Source organism: Loxodonta africana, chromosome 2 (assembly GCF_030014295.1).
Source record: "Loxodonta africana isolate mLoxAfr1 chromosome 2, mLoxAfr1.hap2, whole genome shotgun sequence".
Taxonomy (NCBI): domain Eukaryota; kingdom Metazoa; phylum Chordata; class Mammalia; order Proboscidea; family Elephantidae; genus Loxodonta; species Loxodonta africana.
In genome coordinates this window covers 189323759-189346845 of record NC_087343.1, presented here as the reverse complement: position 1 = coordinate 189346845, position 23087 = coordinate 189323759, and the positions used below count along the sequence as shown (strand labels likewise).

The 23087-nt window shown below is 38.0% G+C and overlaps 1 protein-coding gene across 1 annotated transcript in view; it reads right to left on the bottom strand.

Annotated features, from left to right (window-relative positions):
- The window catches only part of LOC135227201 (ran-binding protein 17-like), an 88692-nt gene that overhangs the window by 48070 nt on the left and 17535 nt on the right, over window positions 1-23087 (bottom strand). Inside the window, exons 4-6 of the mRNA XM_064279110.1 lie at window positions 21964-22052; window positions 14194-14301; window positions 11002-11084 (exon numbers count right to left, since the gene is read on the bottom strand). Of these exons, the coding sequence (XP_064135180.1) occupies window positions 11002-11084; window positions 14194-14301; window positions 21964-22052 (280 nt within the window). The remainder of the gene's footprint in view (window positions 1-11001; window positions 11085-14193; window positions 14302-21963; window positions 22053-23087) is intronic.

Genomic DNA, 23087 nt, shown 5'->3' with positions numbered 1-23087 from the left:
ATATTTTTTTTATAACTCAGTAAAAAGTGCACAATAAATATTACTTCCTTTTCCTCCTTAGATCCCTTTTCAGAAGATCTCAAGAGATGATTGTTTATAAAAACAACTGTGCTTAAATTCTGTGTTGACCATCAAAAGACAAAAAGTCTTTGTATAATCACCTTAAAATTTTCTATAGTAGTTAGCATTTACAACCAATTTGTTTCTGAAATGTGTGCTAGCTAGGCATGTTACTAGGTAAGATCCAAGAATGTTGTTTTAAAAAATATAAAGTCATACATGTTTTTTAGCACTGCTTTTTTCTATTCAACTGAGTACTGCTTCTGAAGTTGAAACTAAATTCTATTTACAAAATTCAGGATATATTGTGGTGGTTTTATACTGTCAACCTGGCTGAACAAGAATTAAGTTTCCCAGAACCCATTTCCCTTTATGGTTGTGGGCTAGAATAGGCCAAAAGAGAAATTTCCCTGAGATTTGGAAGGTGGAAGTGAAGCAGCAGTCACGACTTTCTGGAGGTCACTGTGGTTGAGGTGGTGAAAATAAAATGCAGAAATTCCTCTGGGTTCTAATTTGTCCTTGTTCTTCCCTGCTCTGCATCCAAAATTACCAGCCTTGCTGACCAGTGACCCCAGGCCACCAACCACTTGACAGCACACTCACAGAACAGTAGCTGTGCCGACACAACAGCCTTCCACTGACTTCTATACCACCTAACCAGCCTCCCTCCTACCCTCCACCCAGCATGTCCCACTCCAGCAGCTGGATGTTCCTAACTTCTAGATTTCCCTGCAAGATCCCACCTGGCAGGCCCATCCACGCCAGTGCTTTGGGAGAACTGATCAGTGATTTTTTTCTAAACTTCGAACTCTCCACTTTGGACCTATTTCCCCATCTTCACCCACAATTGTACAAGGTCTTATTCCTGAAATAAATTCCCTATTCCATAAATACAATTGTGCTTTTTCCTTGTTTGAATCCTGACTGATACATACATAGTAGTAACCTTAACTAATAGGTTAAGAAGGACCAATACTTCCAGCAGACCATGAAACACAGAAGCAGTTCAAGGTAAAGGTTTGCTCTCCTTGATCTGCCTTACTGAAAGATTTCCATGTACGTGTCTTTTTCCATGTAGCCTTAGAAGCCCATGAGGATTTGCGTATAATTTAACACATCTTAATGACAAAACCATTGTCTGGAAGGCCGAAGCATATCTTTGAATTTATTGACTAAAAAATTCTGTACCCTCTCTCATGACCTCATCCCAACTTACCTTACAGAGATATGGTAAGTTTTATAAAGATTCAATTCAATATGGCAATATTTATTTAACGGCTACTACGTGTGAGGGGCTGGGATAAACAAATGATTAAAATAAAACCTCTGCTCTGAGGGAGCACAGTCTGGTATGAGAAATAGATTTGTAAATAAATAATGCCATACAATGTGACGAATGTTACCAGACAGGTTGTGTCAAGATGTTAAGAGACTAACTCTTCTTGGGCAGGAGGGCAGTGGGGAAAGGTTTCACAGGACAGATGACTCCTAAGGGATCAATTGCATTTCCCAGGTTGACTCGGAGAAGGAGGAGTATATTCTAGGAAGATCAGTGCACAGGCATGGTACTGCAGGAGAGGTCTAAGAAAGTAGGATACTGCAGGATAGGTCAGTTCTCAACTGCTATTTCTATCTTTACCGAAAATTCAATTTAAACCAAGGTAGTCATTTCCGCTATCTCCTTTCCCAGGAAAGAATAGCACTACTTATGTATGATGGTTATTTTAGGAGGGGGATGGCGGTTACACGTTTTTGGTTTGTTGGAGAGGCCAGGGTCAGAGAGAGTAGACTGTGCTCTTTTGGGGCCTTTTTGTGCTGATGTCCTATGGGGGACGTAAAAGTCCTATATTCTGCATTAAAAGATGACCGACCAAGAACAGATAGGGAAAAACATCTGATTGCAAGGACTGGAAAATCTGTCATCAAAAAGGATTAATCATGTAGAATCACAGCTTTGATCTCTATATTGAAGTTGTAGTTTGGCAGGCATGTTTTGTCTTTCAAGCTATGTCAGACACATCCATACTAATTAGAACAGTAATTATTATACCATTATGACATTGCAACAGTAGGATGTTTAATACTTTTTTTTGCGATTTAAAATATTTTATTTATTTTGTTGTTGAGAATATATACAGCAAAACACACCAATTTAAGTTTCTACATGTACAATTTAGTGACACTGATTACATTCTTTGAGTTTTGCAACCATTCTCACCCTCCTTTTCTGAGTTGTTCCTCCCTCATTAACATAAACTCACTGCCCCCTAAGGTTCCTATCTAATCTTTTGAGTTGCCGTTGTCAGTTTGATCTCATATGGATAGTTCTTCAAAAAGCACAATTCTCAAGGCAGACCTTTTTTTACTAGTTAGTTCAGCTAAACCACTGTTTGGTTTTAAGAAGACTTCAGAGGGTATTTTTGGTTTAAGGTTTAAAGATTATCTCAGGGCAATAGTTTCAGGGATTCATCTACCCTCCACTGCTCCAGAAAGTCTAGAATCCACATGAATTTGAAATTCTTTTCTGCATTTCCTTCCTTTCAATCAGGATTCTTCTATGGAATCTTTGATCAAAATGTTCAATAATTGTAGCCAGGCACCATCCAGTTCTTCTGGTCTCATGCAAAGGAGGCAATTGTTCATGAAGGCAATTAGCTGCATATTCCATATCCTCCTCCTATTCCTGACTAGTCTTCCTCTGTTGCTCCAGGGAATAGAGACCAACTGTTGTGCCTTGGTTGGCTGCTTGCAAGCTTTTAAGATCCCACGCACTACACAACATACTAGGAGGTAGAACAGAAGCACTACACATGTTATTAGGTCAACTAACTGGGATGCCCCATGTAACCGTGACCCTAAACTGCCAAACCAAGAAACCAAATTCCATGAGGTCTTTGGCTGTACATAAACAGCCTCAGCAGCTACTCTTTTTGTCATTGTAAATGTGTCTATTACACAACTTTTACCAATTCAACTTTTTATAGGTGTACAACTTATTGACAGCAATTACAATAATCAGCTCTGCAACCCTACTCTTAATCAATGGGATATTTCCATCACCATTAAATCCCACTCCCTTTCTCCTCCCTCCTGCCCCTGGTAACCACTAATAAACTTTGTTCTCTATACATTTGCCTATATATGTGACCTCCTCCCCCCCGAAAAAAAACAAATCCACTGCTGTTGAGTCGATTCCGACTCATAGCAACCTTATAGGGTTTCCAAGGCTGTAAGTCTCTATGGAAGCAGAATGCCACATCTTTCTCCCCCAGAGCTGCTCGTAGTTTCAAACCTCCAACCCTTTGGTTAGCAGTTGATGGCTTTAACCACCGTGCCATCAGGGCTCCTTTATATAAGTGATGTCATACAATATTTGTCCTTTTATGATTGACTTATTTTACTCAGCCTAATATCTACCAGCTCCATCCACATTGTAGCATGTATCAAGACTTCATTTGTCCTACTGGCTGAGTGCTATTCTATTGTATGTACATACCACATTTTGTTTATTCATCTGATGAACATTTAGGTTGTTTCTACCTTTTGGCTATTGTGAAGACTGCTGCAGTGAACACTGGTATACAAGTTTCTGAATCTGTTTTTGAGTCGTTTAGGTATATACCTAAAGGAGTGGAATCACTGGGTCATACGTTAGTTCTATTTTCAGTTTTTTTTTTATCACACTGTTTTCACAACAGCTGTACCATTTTGCATTCCTACCAGCAATGGGTTAGGGTTCCAATTTCCCCACATCTTCACCAACATTTGTTATTTTCAGTTGTTTTTTTTTTTTTAATCTTAGCCATCCTAAAAGCAAAAAAAAAAAAAACAAAAAACCTGTTGCTGTTGAGTTGATTCTGACTCATAGTGACCCTACAGGACAGAGAAGAACTGCCCCATAGAGTTTCCAAGGAGCGCCTGTGGATTCGAACTGCCTATCTTTTGGTTAGCAGCTGTAGCTCTCAACCATTACCCCAGGAGGGTTCCCTTTAAAAAAAAAAAAAAAACCCATAGCCATCCCAATGGGAGTGAAATGGTATCTCACTGTGGTTTTGATTTGCATCTCTCTGATGGCTAATGGTGCTGAGCATCTTTTCATGTATTTGGGTGGTGGCCATGTGAATGTCCTCTTTGGTGAAATGTTTATCCAAGTCCTTTGCCCACTTTATGACTGGGTTGTCGTTTTGTTGTTAAGTTGTCAAAGTTTTATATTTATTTTGGTTATTACATTCTTGTACTATACAGTGAAACCTGGGAGGGCCAGAACTTGACAGGACTGCCTTGTTTTTCTGGGTCTCACAAGTTTTATGCCCTTGACAGGGTACAGTCTTACCACTTTTCTGTTGCTCTCTATCAGTGGAAAATGTTTGAGTTTTCCTTCTCTGACAGGTTTCTGCCTTAGACAGGTTCTGGCTTTTGCAGGTTTTACTATAGTGGCATCTTGTACCAGGAGGAACTAAGAGTATGAACAATGTTATCTCCTGACTTACAAAGCAATCCACTACAGCGATTTACCTTTTCTTTCTTCCTTTTAATCTCTAAAAAATGAAAGTAAATTTGATATTTAGGTGACAGCTCCATAGGTTTAATGTCTTCATTCATCTTCAGAACAGTTATGGGAAGAGAACTGGAAGTTGCTGACATTTCTTTACTTCAGGAATGCCTCTCTGCAAACCATTCAAGGTCTCTGGTTTGGGACAGAATCTAAGCTATGAGGGCTGGATAGGAATATAAACAATGTAGTGTTGATAAGGATGTGGGAAATGAAGCAAATTGTAAGGAATGTAAATTAGTGTAACTTTCCAGAGGGTAATTTGGTAATATTTATTAAAAATCTTTTAAAAATGTGTCAATTCACTTGTGGGAATATATTCTTAAAAGAGACTTTCACTACTATGCCATCCTATCTATTAGCATTTGTGCTCACATACACGCTGTCTTCTATAAAGGCCAATTCTTCAACATGTTCATCTAGATCCTATCTCTTCTTACCTGCTTAAGGACAAAGCACCAACAATCTCCCCTTTCCTCTCCCATGCAATCACTTTTTTTCCTCCTCTCTATTAGATCATACTATTATTTCTTCCATTATAAAACCTTCTTTTGACCCTACTTTCCCTGCTAGATAGTACTCCCTTTTGTAACAAAACTACTTAGAAGAATTGCATATATTCACTGTCTTCATTTCTTCTTCTCTGATTCTTTTCTAAACCCACTCCACTGCAACTGCTCTTTTCAAGGTTACCAATAACCTCCTCGTTGTTAAATGGTCAGTAATGAGAGTAATGGGTGACTCTCAGTCCTCATCTTACTTGATTCATTGGCAGCTTTAGACAAATCTGACTGCCTCTTCTTCCTTGTCTTCTAGGACACCACACTCTCCTGGCCTAGGAGAGCATGGGAATTTCAGTGTTCCCTTCTCAGTCTTCTTTGCTGATTCCTCTTCTTCTCCCTTATCTCCTAACACTAGGGTACCCCAGGGCTTAAACCTACATCTTCTTCTGTATTTACATTCACCCCCTCCTTAGTGATCTTACCTAGTTTCATGGCTTTAAATACTATATACAAGGGTCAATAACTTGCAGGTTTGTTTCTCTAGCCCAGCTCTCTCTTCCAAACTCCAGACCAGTAAATCCAGCATCTTCACTAGGATGTCTAACCAACCTCTCAAGCTTAAAACGACCAAAACAGAAGTTCTAGTCCCCCCACACCCTTCTGCAGCCTTCCTGATCCCAGTTGACGGAAACTTCATCCTTCCAGTTGGCTTATGCCAAAATCCCTTGACCACTTTAGATTGGCTGTGAAATGAATTCTTCAAGTCCTTGCCTTTGTAAGCTACCTAATCCTGGTTTTAGGATCCTCTAGGTGTTGATCATGCCACTGCCTTCACAAAGCTTTTATAAGCATTACTTTACTACTTTATCATTATATGTTCCCAAGCAAGTTTCTGATAAGATCTAAGGCCATATCTATGGCTTCTGGGTAATCTGTTTTCAAGAACTGTTATTTCTTGGTGACATTTTATTAAGTCTCTACTTATTTCAAGACCAATGCATTCTTCAGCCATCTTCCTGTAATCACTTTAACACAATATACACTCATAATCCTTTATTCTTATAATGCATCTTCTAATAGTATATGCCTGGAAACCCTGGTGGAGTAGTGGTTAAGTGCTATGGCTGCTAGCTAAGCGGTTGGCAGTTTACATCCGCCAGGTGCTCCTTGGAAACTCTATGGGGCAGTTCTACTCTGTCCTATAGGGTCGCTATGAGTAGGAATCGACTCGATGGCACTGGGTTTTTGGTTTAATAGTATATGCCAGTAATTTGAAAGCTCTTAAGTTTTTTTTTTTTTTACACCAGTTGACCCCTTTTGCAAACACATCTAGTAAAACTACATAGCTGGGTGGTTCTGGTTGAAGTGGCAGCAGGTCCCCTCCTTCTCCAGTGCCTTTCTATGGCACTTTCACAGACCTCTGGAGCCCTGCGCTATCCAGTCTGAAAACCACTGGCCTGTTATCTAAGTCACAACAAGTAACAGCTTGTACAACACTTTACAAATCCAATTTATGCATATTATTAAGTTATAGCTTAAATGCTCCTGGGGCATGCTTTATACTGCTTAAAAGAATCCTGATGTAAATTCTTATGTTTGGTGAGTAACTATAGCCTGGTCTATCCATTTTCAAGGTTTAGATTTTTACACATTGAGCTTTCTTAAGGCAGGTACTTAAAGAAGGAATAAAAGCAGTTCCATTTTGGCCAGTCTTATGAAAACAATTGCTATGTCGCCCTTCTGTGCACTCCTCAGCCAACAGATGTCACTAAAGATACCAGTACCCAGAGGCAAAGGGAAGAAAAGATTAGCCAAATGGAAACTGAGCATAAAAAACAACCAGTTCTTAAAACTGAGAAGTAGGTTTCCAAAGTAATAACATTTATTACACTGCATGCAACGTTTTAACGAAAAATTTAAGAAAGAAATTTCTTTTATTAAGTTGCTCAGGCTGAATGGATCATACACAGCACCAAGTTTTGAAATACATGTTCTTGAAGCAATTTAAAACTCATTAGAAATAATAGGCTTGGGCTAGTAGAAAATGTGGTAAAATTTAATCCTCATCCAAATGTTACCTGGGCCGTACAAACAGGAAATTGTTTTGTGCTACTGTGGCTAACCTCATTGCTGACCCTGAGCTGTAACGGCGAGAACAGCTGAGAGCTGAAGCAAAATTAAAAACTTACATCAAAGTATATCATGACAGAATGTAGATAAATAAAACAGCATATCACAAGTATTATTTTTCTGCCACTCTCAAAGAGCAGCAAGGTGGAGGTGTTCCACAAAATGCGTAACAAATCAGGTACATTTGGATATGAGTCCTTCCCCCTCTGCATCACCCAAATTAATGGCCACCCAGATACTGCCCATGAGAGGTGAGCAGAGCAGAAACCCAGTGAGGATGGGGACAGATGGGATCACGGAATGTTCTGGACTCTTTCCTCCATGGACTTCTCCTGCCTTCACCTTGGCTTACCGAAGAAATAAATAATGCTGGCTCTTCTGTGTCTTCCCAATCACTCTCTACCTCATGTTCCAGACTCCTGAATGGTACCCACATAATCTCCCTCCAATGAGCATATTAGAATCTCCAGAGGTAAAAGCATGGGTAGTAAAATGTTACAGAAGGTAAGAATGAGTAGAGGATGAAAGACCCTTTCCTATTATTTAATGCAAAGTGCACTTGTTAATGTCACTGCAGGTACAGCTGAAAGGCATTTTTCCATTGACCCTTTGATCTTCCTTAAGTTTTGGGATAGAAGTCACCATATTTTAAAGAACAGTGGTTCATCATGAACATCCACTCTTCCTGTGGCAACTCCCAAGAGGCAATAAGGAATATGGAAAGACTAATTGAATTCCCATTCAGCTATTTGCTAACTATGTAATATCTGGGAAATCTCTTAACCTCTCTGAGTTTCATTTCTTTGTAATGGTAATCATAGTAGCTAACTGGTCTAAGGGCTTTACATTACCTAATTGAATCTTCACAATGATCTTATGAGGCAGGTATTATTTTCTCTGTTTAACAGAAAACTGAAGCAACAGAGAGGCTTAGCAACTTAATCAAGGTCACAGAACTATTGAGTGGCAGATAATATAATACCAACCTTGCAGGGCTAATGTATGTTAGTTAAATGGTTTAGTATAGGAGCAGACGAATACTAGCTGATTAAAAAAATGGAAGCTACCATTATTACTTGTCCAAATTTATGAGCAGAGCCTTACACTCCTTACTGTTTTCAATTCCCAAGTATGCTATAAGGGTGTTTTCTCTTCCCCCACTCCACCTCCCTTCTCTTCTTCCCTTTTTTTCTTCTCCTTCTGTCTCTTCTTCCTCCTCCGACGTAAGCCTCACAGTTGTCTGTCTCAAGTTTTGCTGCAACGCTTTGTCTCTGTCAGACAACCTAACTGGCGACTGGATGGGCTTTGAAGCCCATAGATTTGGCGTGGTTCAGTGAGATTCCTTTTGGTGTCACTGGCTGGACGTACATTCTGTCTGAGAGATCCAGTGATAATGGAAGAGAAAGAGGTCACTGTTCTTACCAATCCCATTGAAATAGTGAATAAGCCCCAAAGAAAAAAAATACATTTGGTGAAAGAAACTAGATTCAGAAAAAGGGGCAAAACAGATACTGCTGTGATTGGTAACAGTAATCTAACAGTATTTATATAGCTAAAGCTTTATCATTTACCAAGATATTCTTCTATATGCACTGTTTCATGATGAGAATTATTATTTTCTTTTAAAATGTATGGATATAGAAACTCAGCACTGGTTACAGGCAGAAGGAAGCAGGACAGTGTGGTCCAAGCTTTATCATTTACCAAGATATTCTTCTATATGCACTGTTTCATGATGGGAATTATTATTTTCTTTTAAAATGTATGGATATAGAAACTCAGCACTGGTTACAGGCAGAAGGAAGCAGGACAGTGTGGTCCAAGCAGTAGGTACCACCAAACAAAAAAGTGACACTGGTCAGTGTACCTACGTCTCAGGAAGGCTGGCTCAGTGAATGCAAGAAAAATGCTTTGGATCAAGGAAAGGCACATTCTGTAAGTAACTATTGCATGGCAGACCCTGTGCCAGGTCCTTTACTCAGCAGCTTAATTAATCCCCCTAAGTTTAAGTAGGCAGAAGATCAGTAGGTATTTATTATTCTTAATTTTACACATGAGAAAACGAGGCACAAAGATGTATTGGGTCTTAGCTGAAGGTCACTGAGTTGGTAAGAGTTGGTACTAGGACTCCAGTTCATATCTATTAATCTCTAAAACCTGTCCTTTTTCTAAGATACCATGTTGTTTTTGGAAAAAGGTCTAGACATATATAGTAGTATGATAAGACATTGAAAGGAATTAGATATACACTGAAAGTTAGGCAGACTGTTTAGAATATTTAAAAAGGGGTCCATTTCTACTTTTAGGAAGAAGAGTATTTCTACTTTACAACATTCTAACGTTGTCTATTTTCAAACAGATGCAGACGTTGTGGTAATGTAGTCGTTGGTACAGATGAAAATTAGGGAGAGCAATCTGGCTGTCTTAAACAGGTGCTTTCTGTAGTCTCTATACTTACAATCTCGAACTCTACAAATCAAATGTGTAATTAAAAGTAAACATTTTAAACAGGATTATAATGCATACAGATCTGAGCCCCAGAATGTGTTTTGAACTGAAGTAAAAACTTAAAACACCTCCTTTTATTCTTTTTAAAAAAGTAATAGGCTTTTTATGGTTGTTCTCACACACAAACACACACACACACACACACACACACACACACTTAAAGAAGCTTTACAAAACCTGATAAAATCTGTTTCTAGGTACTCAGAAAGAAATACGAAAATCACAGGCAATTTTTGAGACCAAATTTACTTAGAATTGGCTGCTGATTTGAGAAAGTGAGACTAGACAGGCAAAAAAGGAGACAAAGAAAAAGAGCACAGGGAAACCTCTCTTGGGGCAAAGTGCACTGTACAGAGGCCAGCTCAGTCAGCAGTCAGTCAGGGTGCCCCATTTGATTACAGAGGATTCTTATCTACCCTATCTCCGTTCCCTGGCTATATAAAGGCCTCAGAGAGCTGAAGATTTCATTAATAAAACAGTCAGAATTAGGAAGTGTTAGGGATTATGGTAGTCCTAAGGCCCAAACTGCTAACCAAGTTCTAAAAATTTTAGACTGTAATTGAATAGGACAATCTTTACTGTAGAACTCTGTTTCTAGGAGTTCAGTGCCCAAAAGGCCCCCACGATAAAATACTTACTGTATTTTTACATTTCTTTGCCAGCTGTGCCCTCCCCCCGTGAGGTATTTTCATTAATGCTGCTATGCCAATTTTTTTTTTACATGCTGCTGTAAAAAAAGAAAAAAAAAATTACCATAGTATGCTTAATGAAAATACCTCATGGGGGGAGGGCACGGCTGGCAAACTAGCGTAAAAGGTGCACGTTATCTGTGTAAAAATATGGTACTGCTCCTTACAAGGATATTTTTCCAAAATTCAGTGCTAGTGACATACTCAGCTAAGCAGTCCTTGACCCAAGATAGCAAACTACATGATATAACTTCGGAAAATTTTGAATATGCTCTAAGTTTTCAACATTCTACCTAATGTGTTTCTTTTGTTTAAGAACACTGAAATTTTATCCAAAATAAATTCATCAAGTTGGTCCGGCATGCTCTGTAGTCAAAGGCATGATGCTTACTTTTCCTGATGCCAATATGATAGCTACCTGGCTTTTTGCACTCCTATTACCCATTTCACAAATTCATACAGATATGAAGTTTCAAAAGAATAAAATAACTAACATCTTTCTTTCCTCCAAAGAGATAAAAGTTATATTACAGAGACAAATATGGAAAAGGATACTCACTGTAAGTGCAAATCATTTTACTAGCTTCTCTGAAGAGAAGAATTCCATTCGGAGATGATACATCAAAATTCAAGCGCTGAGATCTAAGAAATATAGCAAAAATTAGACTGCATGTGCAGATAAAGAAACCAAATACAGGCTTAAAATGTCTAGCATTTTCACTTATTAGAACTAGCAGCAGTACAGTTATCGCTTTTTTAAAGTGCCATTCCAGTCAACAAGTGTTGATAAAATATGTATGTTCATTTTCTCACTATAAAGCTACTAGGCCAATTAAAGGAGTTATTTTCATTTATTTGCTGATTTGAAGAACTCATTCATTGTCTGATACAGCCCCTGTCAAAATAATGTCTGACATCCTACATCACAGACATTTTCCTACCTCCTTTCAAATTTAGTTGGTTTGCTCCTTCTTTGAACCTTTCTCATTTAATTATGGCAGACCATTTAAGAAAGCCTCACATATATGACTTGAGTTTTTTCCTACCTATAATTTCAAAGTATCAAAAACTACCACCACCACCATTTAACAGAACATTTAGTGTTTGCCTGGTACTTTTGTTATATTTATTTCTCAGAACAACCTTAATAAGGGGAGAATTATTCTGTGTATACGTACTTTTTACGTAGAGGGTCTATAGCTTCATTTCATTTCCGTGAAATGAGGATTTACAGAAGTACTTGTCCAAGGTTACACAGTTAGTAAGTGGAGGAGCCAGGGCTCAAACACAGGCTTGTCAGATTAAAAACTTGAGCTCTTTTTAGACTGTCGTGCTGCCTTCCGCTAAAAAATCATAGTCATATATCATTCTTATTAAAAAAATAGAAGCAATAAATTGTAAATTGGAAGGCAAGATAACTGCATTTAAAATACATAAAAACACATCAGTATCTGTCTTTAGGTGAGAAAAATTTTTTTCCTGTAAAAGGTATTCTAATGAGTACATCTGAGAATTGATATTTTTAAGTCATTACTACCTAGAGAAGTTGCTTTTAACTTTTTGGGTTATTGACCCCCTTGAGAAGCTGATGGAAGCTATAGACCCTCTACATAAAAATACATATACACAGAAATACTTTACAGTCAGTTTCACAGGGCTCACAGATCTTAGGGATCCCTGAGCTAGAAGGATTTGTACATCTTTTAACTGAAATGTATGTAAAGTGGTTGATGAAATAATAGTAACAATAACAAATATGTATAAGTTTATATAGATACCTGGGGAGACACATATATGGATGAGAACTCACATACTCCTTCCATATTTACATCTGAGATCTCCTACAGGACCCACTGGAAACCCTGGTGGTGTAGTGGTCAAGTGCTACGGCTATTAACGAAGAGGTCAGCAATTTGAATCCACCAGGTGCTCCTTGGAAACTCTATGGGGCAGTTCTACTCTGTCCTATAGGGTCTCTATGAGTCAGCATCGACTCGATGGCAACAGGTTTTACAGCACCCATTACACATTTTTTTAAAACAAATTCTAAAGTGACAGATAGGAAAACCAGAACTCTTTTACTACACACATGCATAATGAATCATCTGATACTTTGAGCATTTTTCAAACATATTAAATTACATTATAAACTACAGTTTCCACTGCACATAGCTCAAGTAAAGAGAAATATACCCCTGAAGTTTTCTGAGAAGAATAATTCTACTTCTCTGGTTCCTGACCGGGGAGGGGGCGGGGGGAGAACAGGCAAGAACGGGTAAGAACCACTCTGACATAATATTTGCCTGTTTAATATTACTTTGGCTTTAATCGGTGCTGATATGCCTTGTCACTTGTACTTCTAAGAAATAACTGCATATTTTAAAAATGATTAGACAAAAACATGGAACTAGGTCATAGCAAAGAAATACCAGAAAGCAAACACATTTGCTAAAGTGCTATTTGCCAGAAATAGACCAAATTGTTGCTTGTCCCAAAATGCTTTCGAGTTAAGTGCAATTATAACTTATTAGAAATGTTACTATGAACATCTTATTGATGGCATATGATTCCCGATTAAAGAAAAGAAATGTATGTACATAATTCACATTACATTCTAGAGAAATACAGACAAGATATTTTCTGAGGTAACAGATTTTTACTAAGTACAATTATATATCAGTAAAACATAATATCAATTACCTGATTGGAAAAATTAGAATTTAATCACAGACTAAATTTTGATATAAAATACATAGCTACCCTTCCTTTAATATTTAAATTAATATTAATATTTAAGGTATTTATGAAAATGATTTTTTAAAACTAATAGCTTTCAAAAGAATGATACTTACATTTGTCAGATCTTTTTCCTCCTTTTGATTTAGAGTAAAAATTATAAATTACTGATGTGAAAAACTCAGTACCAGAGAAAATATTAGAGCTGCAACCCCTACTCCTTCCTGTATGGATAGCTCCCTTCTAACACACAGTTTACAAAGAGGAATTGATGAAACAGAATGGCTAAGTGACAGGTAATTTGGTACCAAGCCATATTCACAGCGACATTTTTTAAAGGGGTAAAACCAACTAGCTTTTTGCATTTTTTCTCTTTTAGCTATAACTTTGTTAATATTTACATGCAGAATATTTTAATCTCTGCTGGTCTATGCAAATTATAAGGTCAACTAGGCAATTTCTGACAAGGGTTGTAGTTGCTATTTAAATGAAAACTGTGAGTGCATAAATCAGCCAAATATATGTATCTTGGCACAGAGGAAGAAGCATAAATTAGATGCTGAAGCAGGGACAATCTCTACGATTCCTGGGACAAACTATGTGGCCATGAATTGCTTTGGGTCTCAGTTTCCTATCCATAAAATGTGGTCTCTCAACTCAGAGACCTCTAAACTTCCCTGCTCTGAAAGTCTACAGAATCGCAGGTAAGCAAAAAAAAAAAAAGAAACAGTTAAAATAGCTGCCTTCCCCCATTTTGTGCCTTTGAATATTGTAAGTAAAGATAGCTGCAGACTTAGTTTTTTTTTCCCCAAGATCTCACAGTCCCCATATAGACCTAAACATACTCCACCTCTTTCTCCCAAAAGGTCTAATCCTTATCTCTCTATTATTTTTATTGATCATCTCAAGGCTCTTGCTAAATCTTGAATATACACAAAATAGGCAGGAGAGTATGACCGTTTGAGACTGCAGCCAGCAGTAGATTTTTTTTTCACTCCCCAATCACCCTGCTCACCTGTTTTGCATCAGTTCTGCCATCAGTTTTAAGATGGGGGTTGTACATGCTGGCTCTCCATACCACTGCTCAATAGCCCTCTGTAGAACAGGAAGGTACGTTGGGTACCTTTTATAACGTCTGTTAAGGAATTTAAGGGTCAAAAGAAATATCATTCCTGAAAATTAGTGCCACTTAAAAAGGAAAAAAGGTCACTGTCACTTGTTCTAGGTTTAATATACAATAGCAGTTTTATAAATTGCTCTCCCTACCCTGTTCTACTTTTCTGAGGGGCTGCAAACAGTGCTCTTTCTTGTAACATATCCCACATATTATATTGCATTATTCTTGGCATAGTCTATAAATAAATGACACAATTTTACAGTGTCATATAATTGATACATTTAAATAATTATGTTTAAGATTATAGGAAAGAAAAATTTAGTTAATCGGGCTAAAAACACATTTGAATTGCTATTATCAGGGTTTCTTGGACACCAAACTATGTAGGAAAAAACTGATACTATGAAAAATTTTTAGACATACAAAAGTAGAAATCATATAACAAACCACATTTTTATCTACTGCCCATCTTCAAGATTACCTATATTTGTCCTTTATTTTTTTAAGTTACTGACTTGCTCTGCTTGGTCCCATATCTCCAAGGGATATCTGGGATGTCAGCTTGAAGAAAAACTTTGGGTAACTTTTAATCTACTCAAATGTCACCAAAATTAGTCCCAATGCATATCCATGGAGAAATCCTCAAATAGCCTCGTCAATACTCAGGAGTGTGTGCCTCTGGTAAAGTCTACACCAGAGACCATCAGAACCTAGAAAACTCTGACTCAGCTTCACTGGTCACTTAACCCACAACTAGCCTCCTCCTTGTCAAATGGACACAAAAATATACAGCTAAGACACAAGGCTATAGGAGAAAAACTCTTTGACACTGCCTTCCCATTTCTTTTCTCAATCCCTAAGTATCTCTTTTCTTCTGATGTTTTCCAATGTACTTGTCTTTTTCTTTCAGGTGAAAGTGCTGAATTGAATCACTTAGTGTTCTTCTTTCTATGCGGTATGAGTAGAGACCTCCGTGGTGAGAAAGGTCACCACGATCTCCTTCTTCTTAGAAAAAACCTCAAAGTCCTTAGCATGGCACATGAGGCCCTTTAAGATCTGGCCCTTGCCTACTTCCACCCACATCTCTGATCACTTCTATCCTATCTATGGTTTATCTATTCAGAACTCCCTGAAAATCCACTAACGCCAACTCTCTCAAGTTCATTCTTCTGTATACTGCTTCTTCTGCCTAGCCCATTCCTAACCATCTTTCAACACCTAGTTCAAGTTTCACTTCCCTGGGATGCTTTCTCTATTTTCTCGAAAGTCACCAATCTCTTTTCATCTATGCTCAATGAGAACTTTGACCGCATCTCTCTTAAAACACACTGTATTAGGGCTGGTTGCTAAAGGGCATAGTTTCTAAAGGGCAGAGACCTGTTCTTCCCTACCATCTCTCTGCGAATTCCTATCTGTCCTTGAGAAATCAACACAGATGTCAATTATTCTAGGAAACCTTCCCTGACATCACGTGCGAGACCCACTGACCGCCCCAGGTTAGGCGTGTCTCCCGTGTATGGCATGGTACCCTGTGCTAGCACTATCATAACACTTGTCTCTCTATCCTCATTTAAGTTTTTTGAGGTCAGGGACCAGGTACTCATTGTACACATGGCCCTGGTACCATGTAGACACTCAATAAATATTCCTTGTTATAAACCTGCCAACCTAAAAATGAGGTGTTACACATTTATTACAACTACCTATTTAATTCTTTTTAACTGCACATTTCACTTTGAAGCTTCAGGAAATAATCCATATAAATTTCGATGAAAACAAGCCCTCTAAAACCTTAGGAATGGTAAACCCAGTGCCGTCGAGTCGATTCCGACTCATAGCGACCCTATAGGACAGAGTAGAACTGCCCCATAGAGTTTCCAAGGAGCGCCTAGCAGATTCAAACTGCCAGCCCTTTGGTTAACCCACTATGCCACCAGCACCCCCAAAGTACATAAAGCAATATTTTTCTGTTTCTTCCCTAGAGATACTGTATTAAGGCTCTATTTGTGGATATTGAAACTGTTTATTTATTTATTTAGGGTCTACTCTATAAAAAGCACTGTTTTAGACTCTCTGGACACAACAGTGAACAAAATATTAAAAAAAAAATTCCTGTCCTCCTGGAATTTATATTCTAATAAGAAAAGACAGAAAATAAAATAAGCATATAATGTTAGAAAGCAGTAAAGAGAAAAAGCAGGGAAGGAGGAGGGAATAAGGAGTGAGATCATCTGTGTGAGGTTTCGCTTGGATGAAAATGGAAAAAATCAGTTTGCCTGTTAGCTAACTCACTGTTTTGTTTTTTGTATTGACTAGAAAAATCTGTTACTTTTGATAGATGGTAGATACTATGTGCTATGTATTGTGCTAGGGGCTGGGATCCTGCGATGAGTAAGACATGGCTTTTATTCTTGGGGAGCTCATGCTCCAGTCAGGATGGCAGACACACAATAGGGATGCTATGAAAACCAAAACTCAGAAGGGCCAGAGGAGCACAGGTGAGAAAGTACCCTACCAAGAGATTTCGAGAGAACAAGCCCAGTGATCACTAATGGGAAAGCACCTGGAAGGCTCATCAGGAAAATGGAAAAGACCCAAATCTCACAACCTAAGAGTATCACAGGCATACATACATGCCCCTTTGCAAGGCATTCTAGAAGGTATCAGGGCCATCGTATTTTTCAGAGCACATGGCATTCACTATGGATATGAGGGGATGCTCCCTTTTCTGTGTGGAATGAGAGCTGTGCCAATTCTAATATGCTTCTGACAGAGGTGACTGCCACAGAGAAAATGAGTGATTATTGGAAAGCAGAGTAGAGGTCTACTAAGCAGGAAGGTTAAAAGGGCTTCAGAGAGAGTGTCAGACTCTCATAATAGGGTGGGAATCAGAACCCGCTCTAGGAGTTTAATTTTCCAGTGGCCTTGTGAGGACTACATACATGTGAACAGGTGGAAGAAGGTGGGGGGCCCCTAGCAAGAAGAGGCACAGATCTAACTTCTTTCACCTAGATCTTCTCAATGAATTCCTAAGGTTCACATTAGACAAATTAAATATTAAGGGCATTAATGACACGTTATTACCTTACAGGATGCCAGTATATGAAAAGATGAAAAGCATCAGGTTTGCTTCTTGTAACCGACATTCATCCTTCCATCATTCCACTCAGTCATCCACCCATTCATTCAGTAGTTACTAGCACTTAATATGCGCTGGTCCCCAAGAAAAATGAGTTAAAACATAATAATTTGTTCCCTTTGGGAGTTCGCAGCAGAGAAAACATCATAATAAACTAGAAGGCAACGGAAGTGTTCTTGTTAAAACCGTTGGGATTATGAGGGTGTGATGATGTTTCCAGCACAGAAAAAGCCTGTCAATTCAGAGCTTATTTTAAAGGCACTTCATGAACCTGCATACACCTGTACCTTTGTTCATGAAGGCGATTGCTGCTGGACGGCCGTTGCTATACTCTGCTGCGCAAATGACTAACCATCTTTCAACACCTAGCCCAACTTTCACTTCCCCTGGGAAGCTTTCCCTATTTTGTCAAAAAACACTAATCTCTTCCTCATATATGTTCATATGGTCCTTTGCATGCATCTTTGTTATAACACACTGCTATTTAGTTTATTAGTTGTTTGTATATCCATTAGATTGTGGACTTCTAAAAAGCAATCCATTTTATTCATGCTTCTATTCCTAGTGACTGGCACAGAGAAGACGCTAAAAAAATACTTGAACAAACAGTGATTTTTAAGGTTCCTTCCTTTCCGAGGAGCCCTGGTGGTGCAGTAGTTAAGAGTTCAGCTGCTAAGCAAAAGGTCAGCAGTTCAAATCTACCAGCTGCTCCTTGTAAACCCTACGGGGAAGTCCTACTCTGTCCTATACGGTCACTATGAGTCGGAATTGACTTGACAGCAACGGGTTAGGTTTGTGTTCCTTCCCTATTACAGTTTGTCCAATGATACTGACAATTTCTCTCTTCTTGAAATAAAATTCTAGTTTTGTTAGCCACTCAAAACCGTCAATGGCTTTATACGACCTATGGAATAAGGGTTTAAATTCCCTTAGCCTCAATTCAAGGGTCCCAAACAATCTACAGTTCCAATCATGAAATAAGTAATAATACATCTTCTTCTCCACTACTCCTAAACCTGGTGTTTAGGCTGACTGACAACCTGTTTTTTTTCTTATTTTCATATGGTCCAATCCAACCTACTTGGTAAGATACAGGGCAGTATCTTCACCTTTACAGAGCCTTCCCTGATTCTCCAGCTAATGAAATTGCTCTGTGCCATATCAGTCATTTATTGTAGGCATCTGACTTACTCTATTACGTTACAAGCTCATGTTAAGGTAGGCTCTATGTTCTAGTAATCTACATCCCTCATAACACATGGCACAGTTCTTAGATCAATTTGCTGAATAAGTGAGCTAATGGGATTCCTTTGTTTCATTCCATAATTAAGGAAATGAATAACAACAACAGTATTTATTTTGTGCCAGCCAATGTGGTAGGCCCTTAACATGTCAGTTCACTCACTTCTTACAATACACCTGTGAGATAGGTATCATTAGCCCTATTTTATGGAAGAAGATTCTGAAACATTAAGTGACTTACCCAACACCCCACAGGGTGTTTAGTGGTGAAACCAGAGCTGGAATCTAAGACTGTCCTATTCCAAAGTTTGTGCTCTCCTACATAATCTTATTGTTTTGTCTTGTCTTGGTAGAACGTGTTTAAACACATAATTTGGTCTTGAATAAACAGTGCTGATTGCCTGACTGAAAGACAGTGGGCTCAAGGGTCAGACCATGAGAATTAAATGACTGAGCATGAGGAAATAATATCATATACATTCCTTTACTTGTCTCTCAACTTCTCTCTGGATTTTTGATACTTCAGTCTAAGTATGATAAGGGAAAAGTTTAAACAAAGCAATTAAATGCACTGTAAGGTAAAGTGCTTATTTTCGTAGTGTTTTCACTAGAGGCGCAAGGAAGTATATCAATGATCTCCCTTCAATTCTTCAGTAGTGGAAACAATTTATGCAGATGGTTGCTGCGTAGTTTCAGAAAATTTAGTTTGGGAAGGACAGAGTGATAAGTAATGTAGCAGTTTGTGCCGCAGTTAATGCAGTCAGTATAGAAATGTTTGTGAATTAAATAGATAACCACTAAAATAGCATTTTATCAAATAATCTCCATAAATAAAATGCATTTTGACTTTAAGATGACACGCGCTCTTATAGAATGTTTCCTCTGCATGTTAAGGACTGTAGAACAAATTAAAGAACACACATTTATGTGGATAAACGGCAAATAAACTTTCCCCAGCAGTAATGTGGGAATCATCACCAGTGGTTTGACATATCAATATTTCAGGAAGAATAAATGACTTTCATATCCATGTTTTTTTTTTTAATCATATACTTATTCATTTTTGCATTGCTTGAATAGTTTGCAAAGAATTTGTACTTTATCACCTGAAACTGCTTAAAGTATTTTGAAATATTTTAATAAAGCTTTTTGAATTATCAAATAATGTAACTTTTAAACAAATTTTACTATTATTATAAATATTTGCTCTTCATCCCTTGCCCAAAGGAAAACTATAAATCTTGTCTCAACTGAATGAACACCATTTATCATATTCATTTTGTTGTCAATACAATTATGAAAAGCCTTTGGCCTTTTCCCAAGGAAGCTGATTTGCTACTGAAACTCAATTATTATAAGCAAGGCAGGTACCAAACCGCCCTGCTTGGTAATCTAACACAGCCTCCTGCATAGCTGATACTTTGCCCTCCGCCCCTGACCCTAGTAACATCAACATCTATAGTCAAAATGGAGAAGACAATGGTTTCTAGTTCAAAACAAAACATTAAGTCCCTAGGTTTTCCATTTGCTGTTTTCTGCCATCTGCTGGACAAAAGTTTCATTTCTGATGGGTGCCAAAAAAAGAAAGAGCTAAGTGAGGAAATGGAGAAGACTTAATTGAAAACTTAAATTACAGTAATTTCTCTAAATCAAATCTTAGGCAGTATCAATTATGGCAGGCATTTCCATCCTTTGACACTGAGGAGAAAGGTTCTGACCCTGACTCTTGGTTAAAACTGCTGGTGAGGAAAACATGAATGTTAACTGCTGAGCATCCTGGGGTTGTAGTTTGGCTTCAAGATCATCATCAATTCCAAAGTGCCAACACTAGATTTTTATGATGTTTCACATAAATGAAAGTTTTCACTTTGGGAGCTAAGCCAGCTGCTATTTACATTTAGAGAAATAAAAGGACTTATGTAATTCTAATTAATCCTTCACAGTTAAAAGAATAGTGTGACTTTCCGTGCTAAAATTTACAAGCTCTCTCTGTACATGCACATTGTATGCTGATTTAAAGATAGACGTGATTCCTCAGTTATATGGAAACTTCTTATCTCTGTCCCTTCCATGGGCACATAAGTCCAATGAAGGAGGTTTTTAATAATAACAAATATATGCCAACTACTCAAATTAATCTCTAAAAAATTTTGTGTAGAGTTCTCCTGAAAACATGCCCAGATCCCCTTTTTAGGTATATCTAGGGCCATAAATGTGGTATCAGTAGTTGAAAATCACCTTTGAAGAAGTTTCTTTTGCAATTTAACTTATGAGAGATGCTTAGATAGGATGGGTTTGAATATAAAGAAATAGCATAACTTGAAAAACAAATTAGCTTTAAGATTAAAGAATTTTTCTTATGTATTCTGATGGTTTCATGTATAAAACACATGAAAGCCATTATACTCATAAGACTTGCATAGACTGTCATTTCCTAGTGGGCCCTCTGATGATTCTTACAATACTAACTCCTAAAACAATACTAATAATAACCACTTAGGACCATGGAATATGTGCCAGACATGTACAAAATGCATTATCTATTCGAAAGCTCATAAAAAGACATGATACTGGATTATCTCCTTTTTTTTAGATAAGGAAACAGACTCAGAGAGGTGAAGGGACTTGGCCAGGTTTACAGAGTAAGTGGAGAGCTGGGATTTTCAGCCTGGTCTGTCTGACACCAAAGGCCATTCTCTTTTCACTCTTCCACGATGAGGCATTTCTGTGTGGGATGTTTATTCATTTATTTTTGCTGCCTGTACTAAATCCTGGCAAAGGTAAATCCAAATTTTATACTGAATGAGAAATCTGAACGATTTATTTCTCCCCTTTCCTGTCCATTAATATTTTCATGACGATGAAAAACTACAGCATGATGAGTTAAGCCTCAAACAGATGAAGTAACACGCTCAGCCCTGCTAATTGAGATGGAGCAGACATTCGAATCTCCTCAAAAATGCCAAATGGTAGGACTCATTGATTCTGAGTTAAAGACATTAGCCAGATTATCCCTGCAACACCAACATAAACAATCATTTGGGGATGTGATTTTTAAGCTGTCAATATTTAATGGCACCAAAAAGTGACCTTTCTGAGCCAGGTCTCCAAGTGCTGTGCTCAGTTATCTGCACTGCTGCCACTGTGCTGTAATTTTTAGCTGATTACACATTAGCTCATTTAGCTTTGTTTCCTCTTCCCTACTGTGCCATACTATTACACGAAAGCGAGGGGCCTGGCATCCCTCTGTGCACAGAGCTGGTATTGTCACAGTGTAATAAGGATACACCCAGTCAAACAGCATGGTGTAGCTGGTCTTTGTGTTCAGTGCAAAGGCAATCCCTCGAAGATCTCTTGCCAGCCCGATCAACATACGCTGTCAGTGGGAAAGAGACACAGTAATTGATTTTCACGTTAGCGCAGAGCAGATGGAGTAATAATCAGGCAATAATGACCACATATCTGATTTTGATTCATTAGCTAAAATGTCTCGCTCAGATCCCCTTCTGTAGCAAACCATAGACTCATAGACTCTTTAAACAAACAGACCATCAAATCTGCTGACCAACTCCACCTTACTTCTTATAAACGGATCTAAGTCATAATTCCAGTAGCTTACGAACATTTAGGTTCTAAATGTACTTTGTGTCTGAATAATGCCAAAGTGGGGGGGGGAGGAAAAAAAAAAGACCAGAATTGATAATTCCACAAAACAGAAATGTACATGGTCTAGACATGATTTAATAATAGCAAATTTTAACCACATTGGCTTGTATGAACCACACTCTTTGGAGTTTATCCTGGAAACACCGGCATTTAAAGATCCCTAATGAATATCCTTAGTAACCTAAAAAACCTAGGACAAAATAAAACTACTCTAAAATATAAAAGTTTATTTAAACAAACAAACAACTGGCCTGGTGACCTACTGGTGCTATGACGTATCCAGAATGGTAGTTGCATTCCCCAAGCAAGGAAAAGACACAGTAAAGAGAGTTTTATACTCAATGGCAGAAGACTTGGTTTGAGTCCAGCTCTAGTTCTTAACTCTAAGGCTTAAGGCAAAGCATATTAGCAGTCTCAGTTTTTCATATATAAAAGTGGCTAATAATTTCTCTTTCACAAATTACTGTGAGGAATAAATTTAATAAGTTTATGGAAAAATGTCTAGCACAGAGCCTGATATATACGAGGTGTTCAAAGTATGTACTTTTAGATGGAAAACACTTGACTCTTAAAGGAAGGAGATCTGACTTGTACTCTGGACTCTTAATTGAGCTGTCCTTCGGATGAAGCTTGGGAAGAAAAAGAAAACCCATGAACAGATGCCAGGATGTCAGAACAAAGAGCACAAATAAACATAATCGCAAAACAAGGGGGTGGGATAATTGAGATATGCTACCGTGATTTC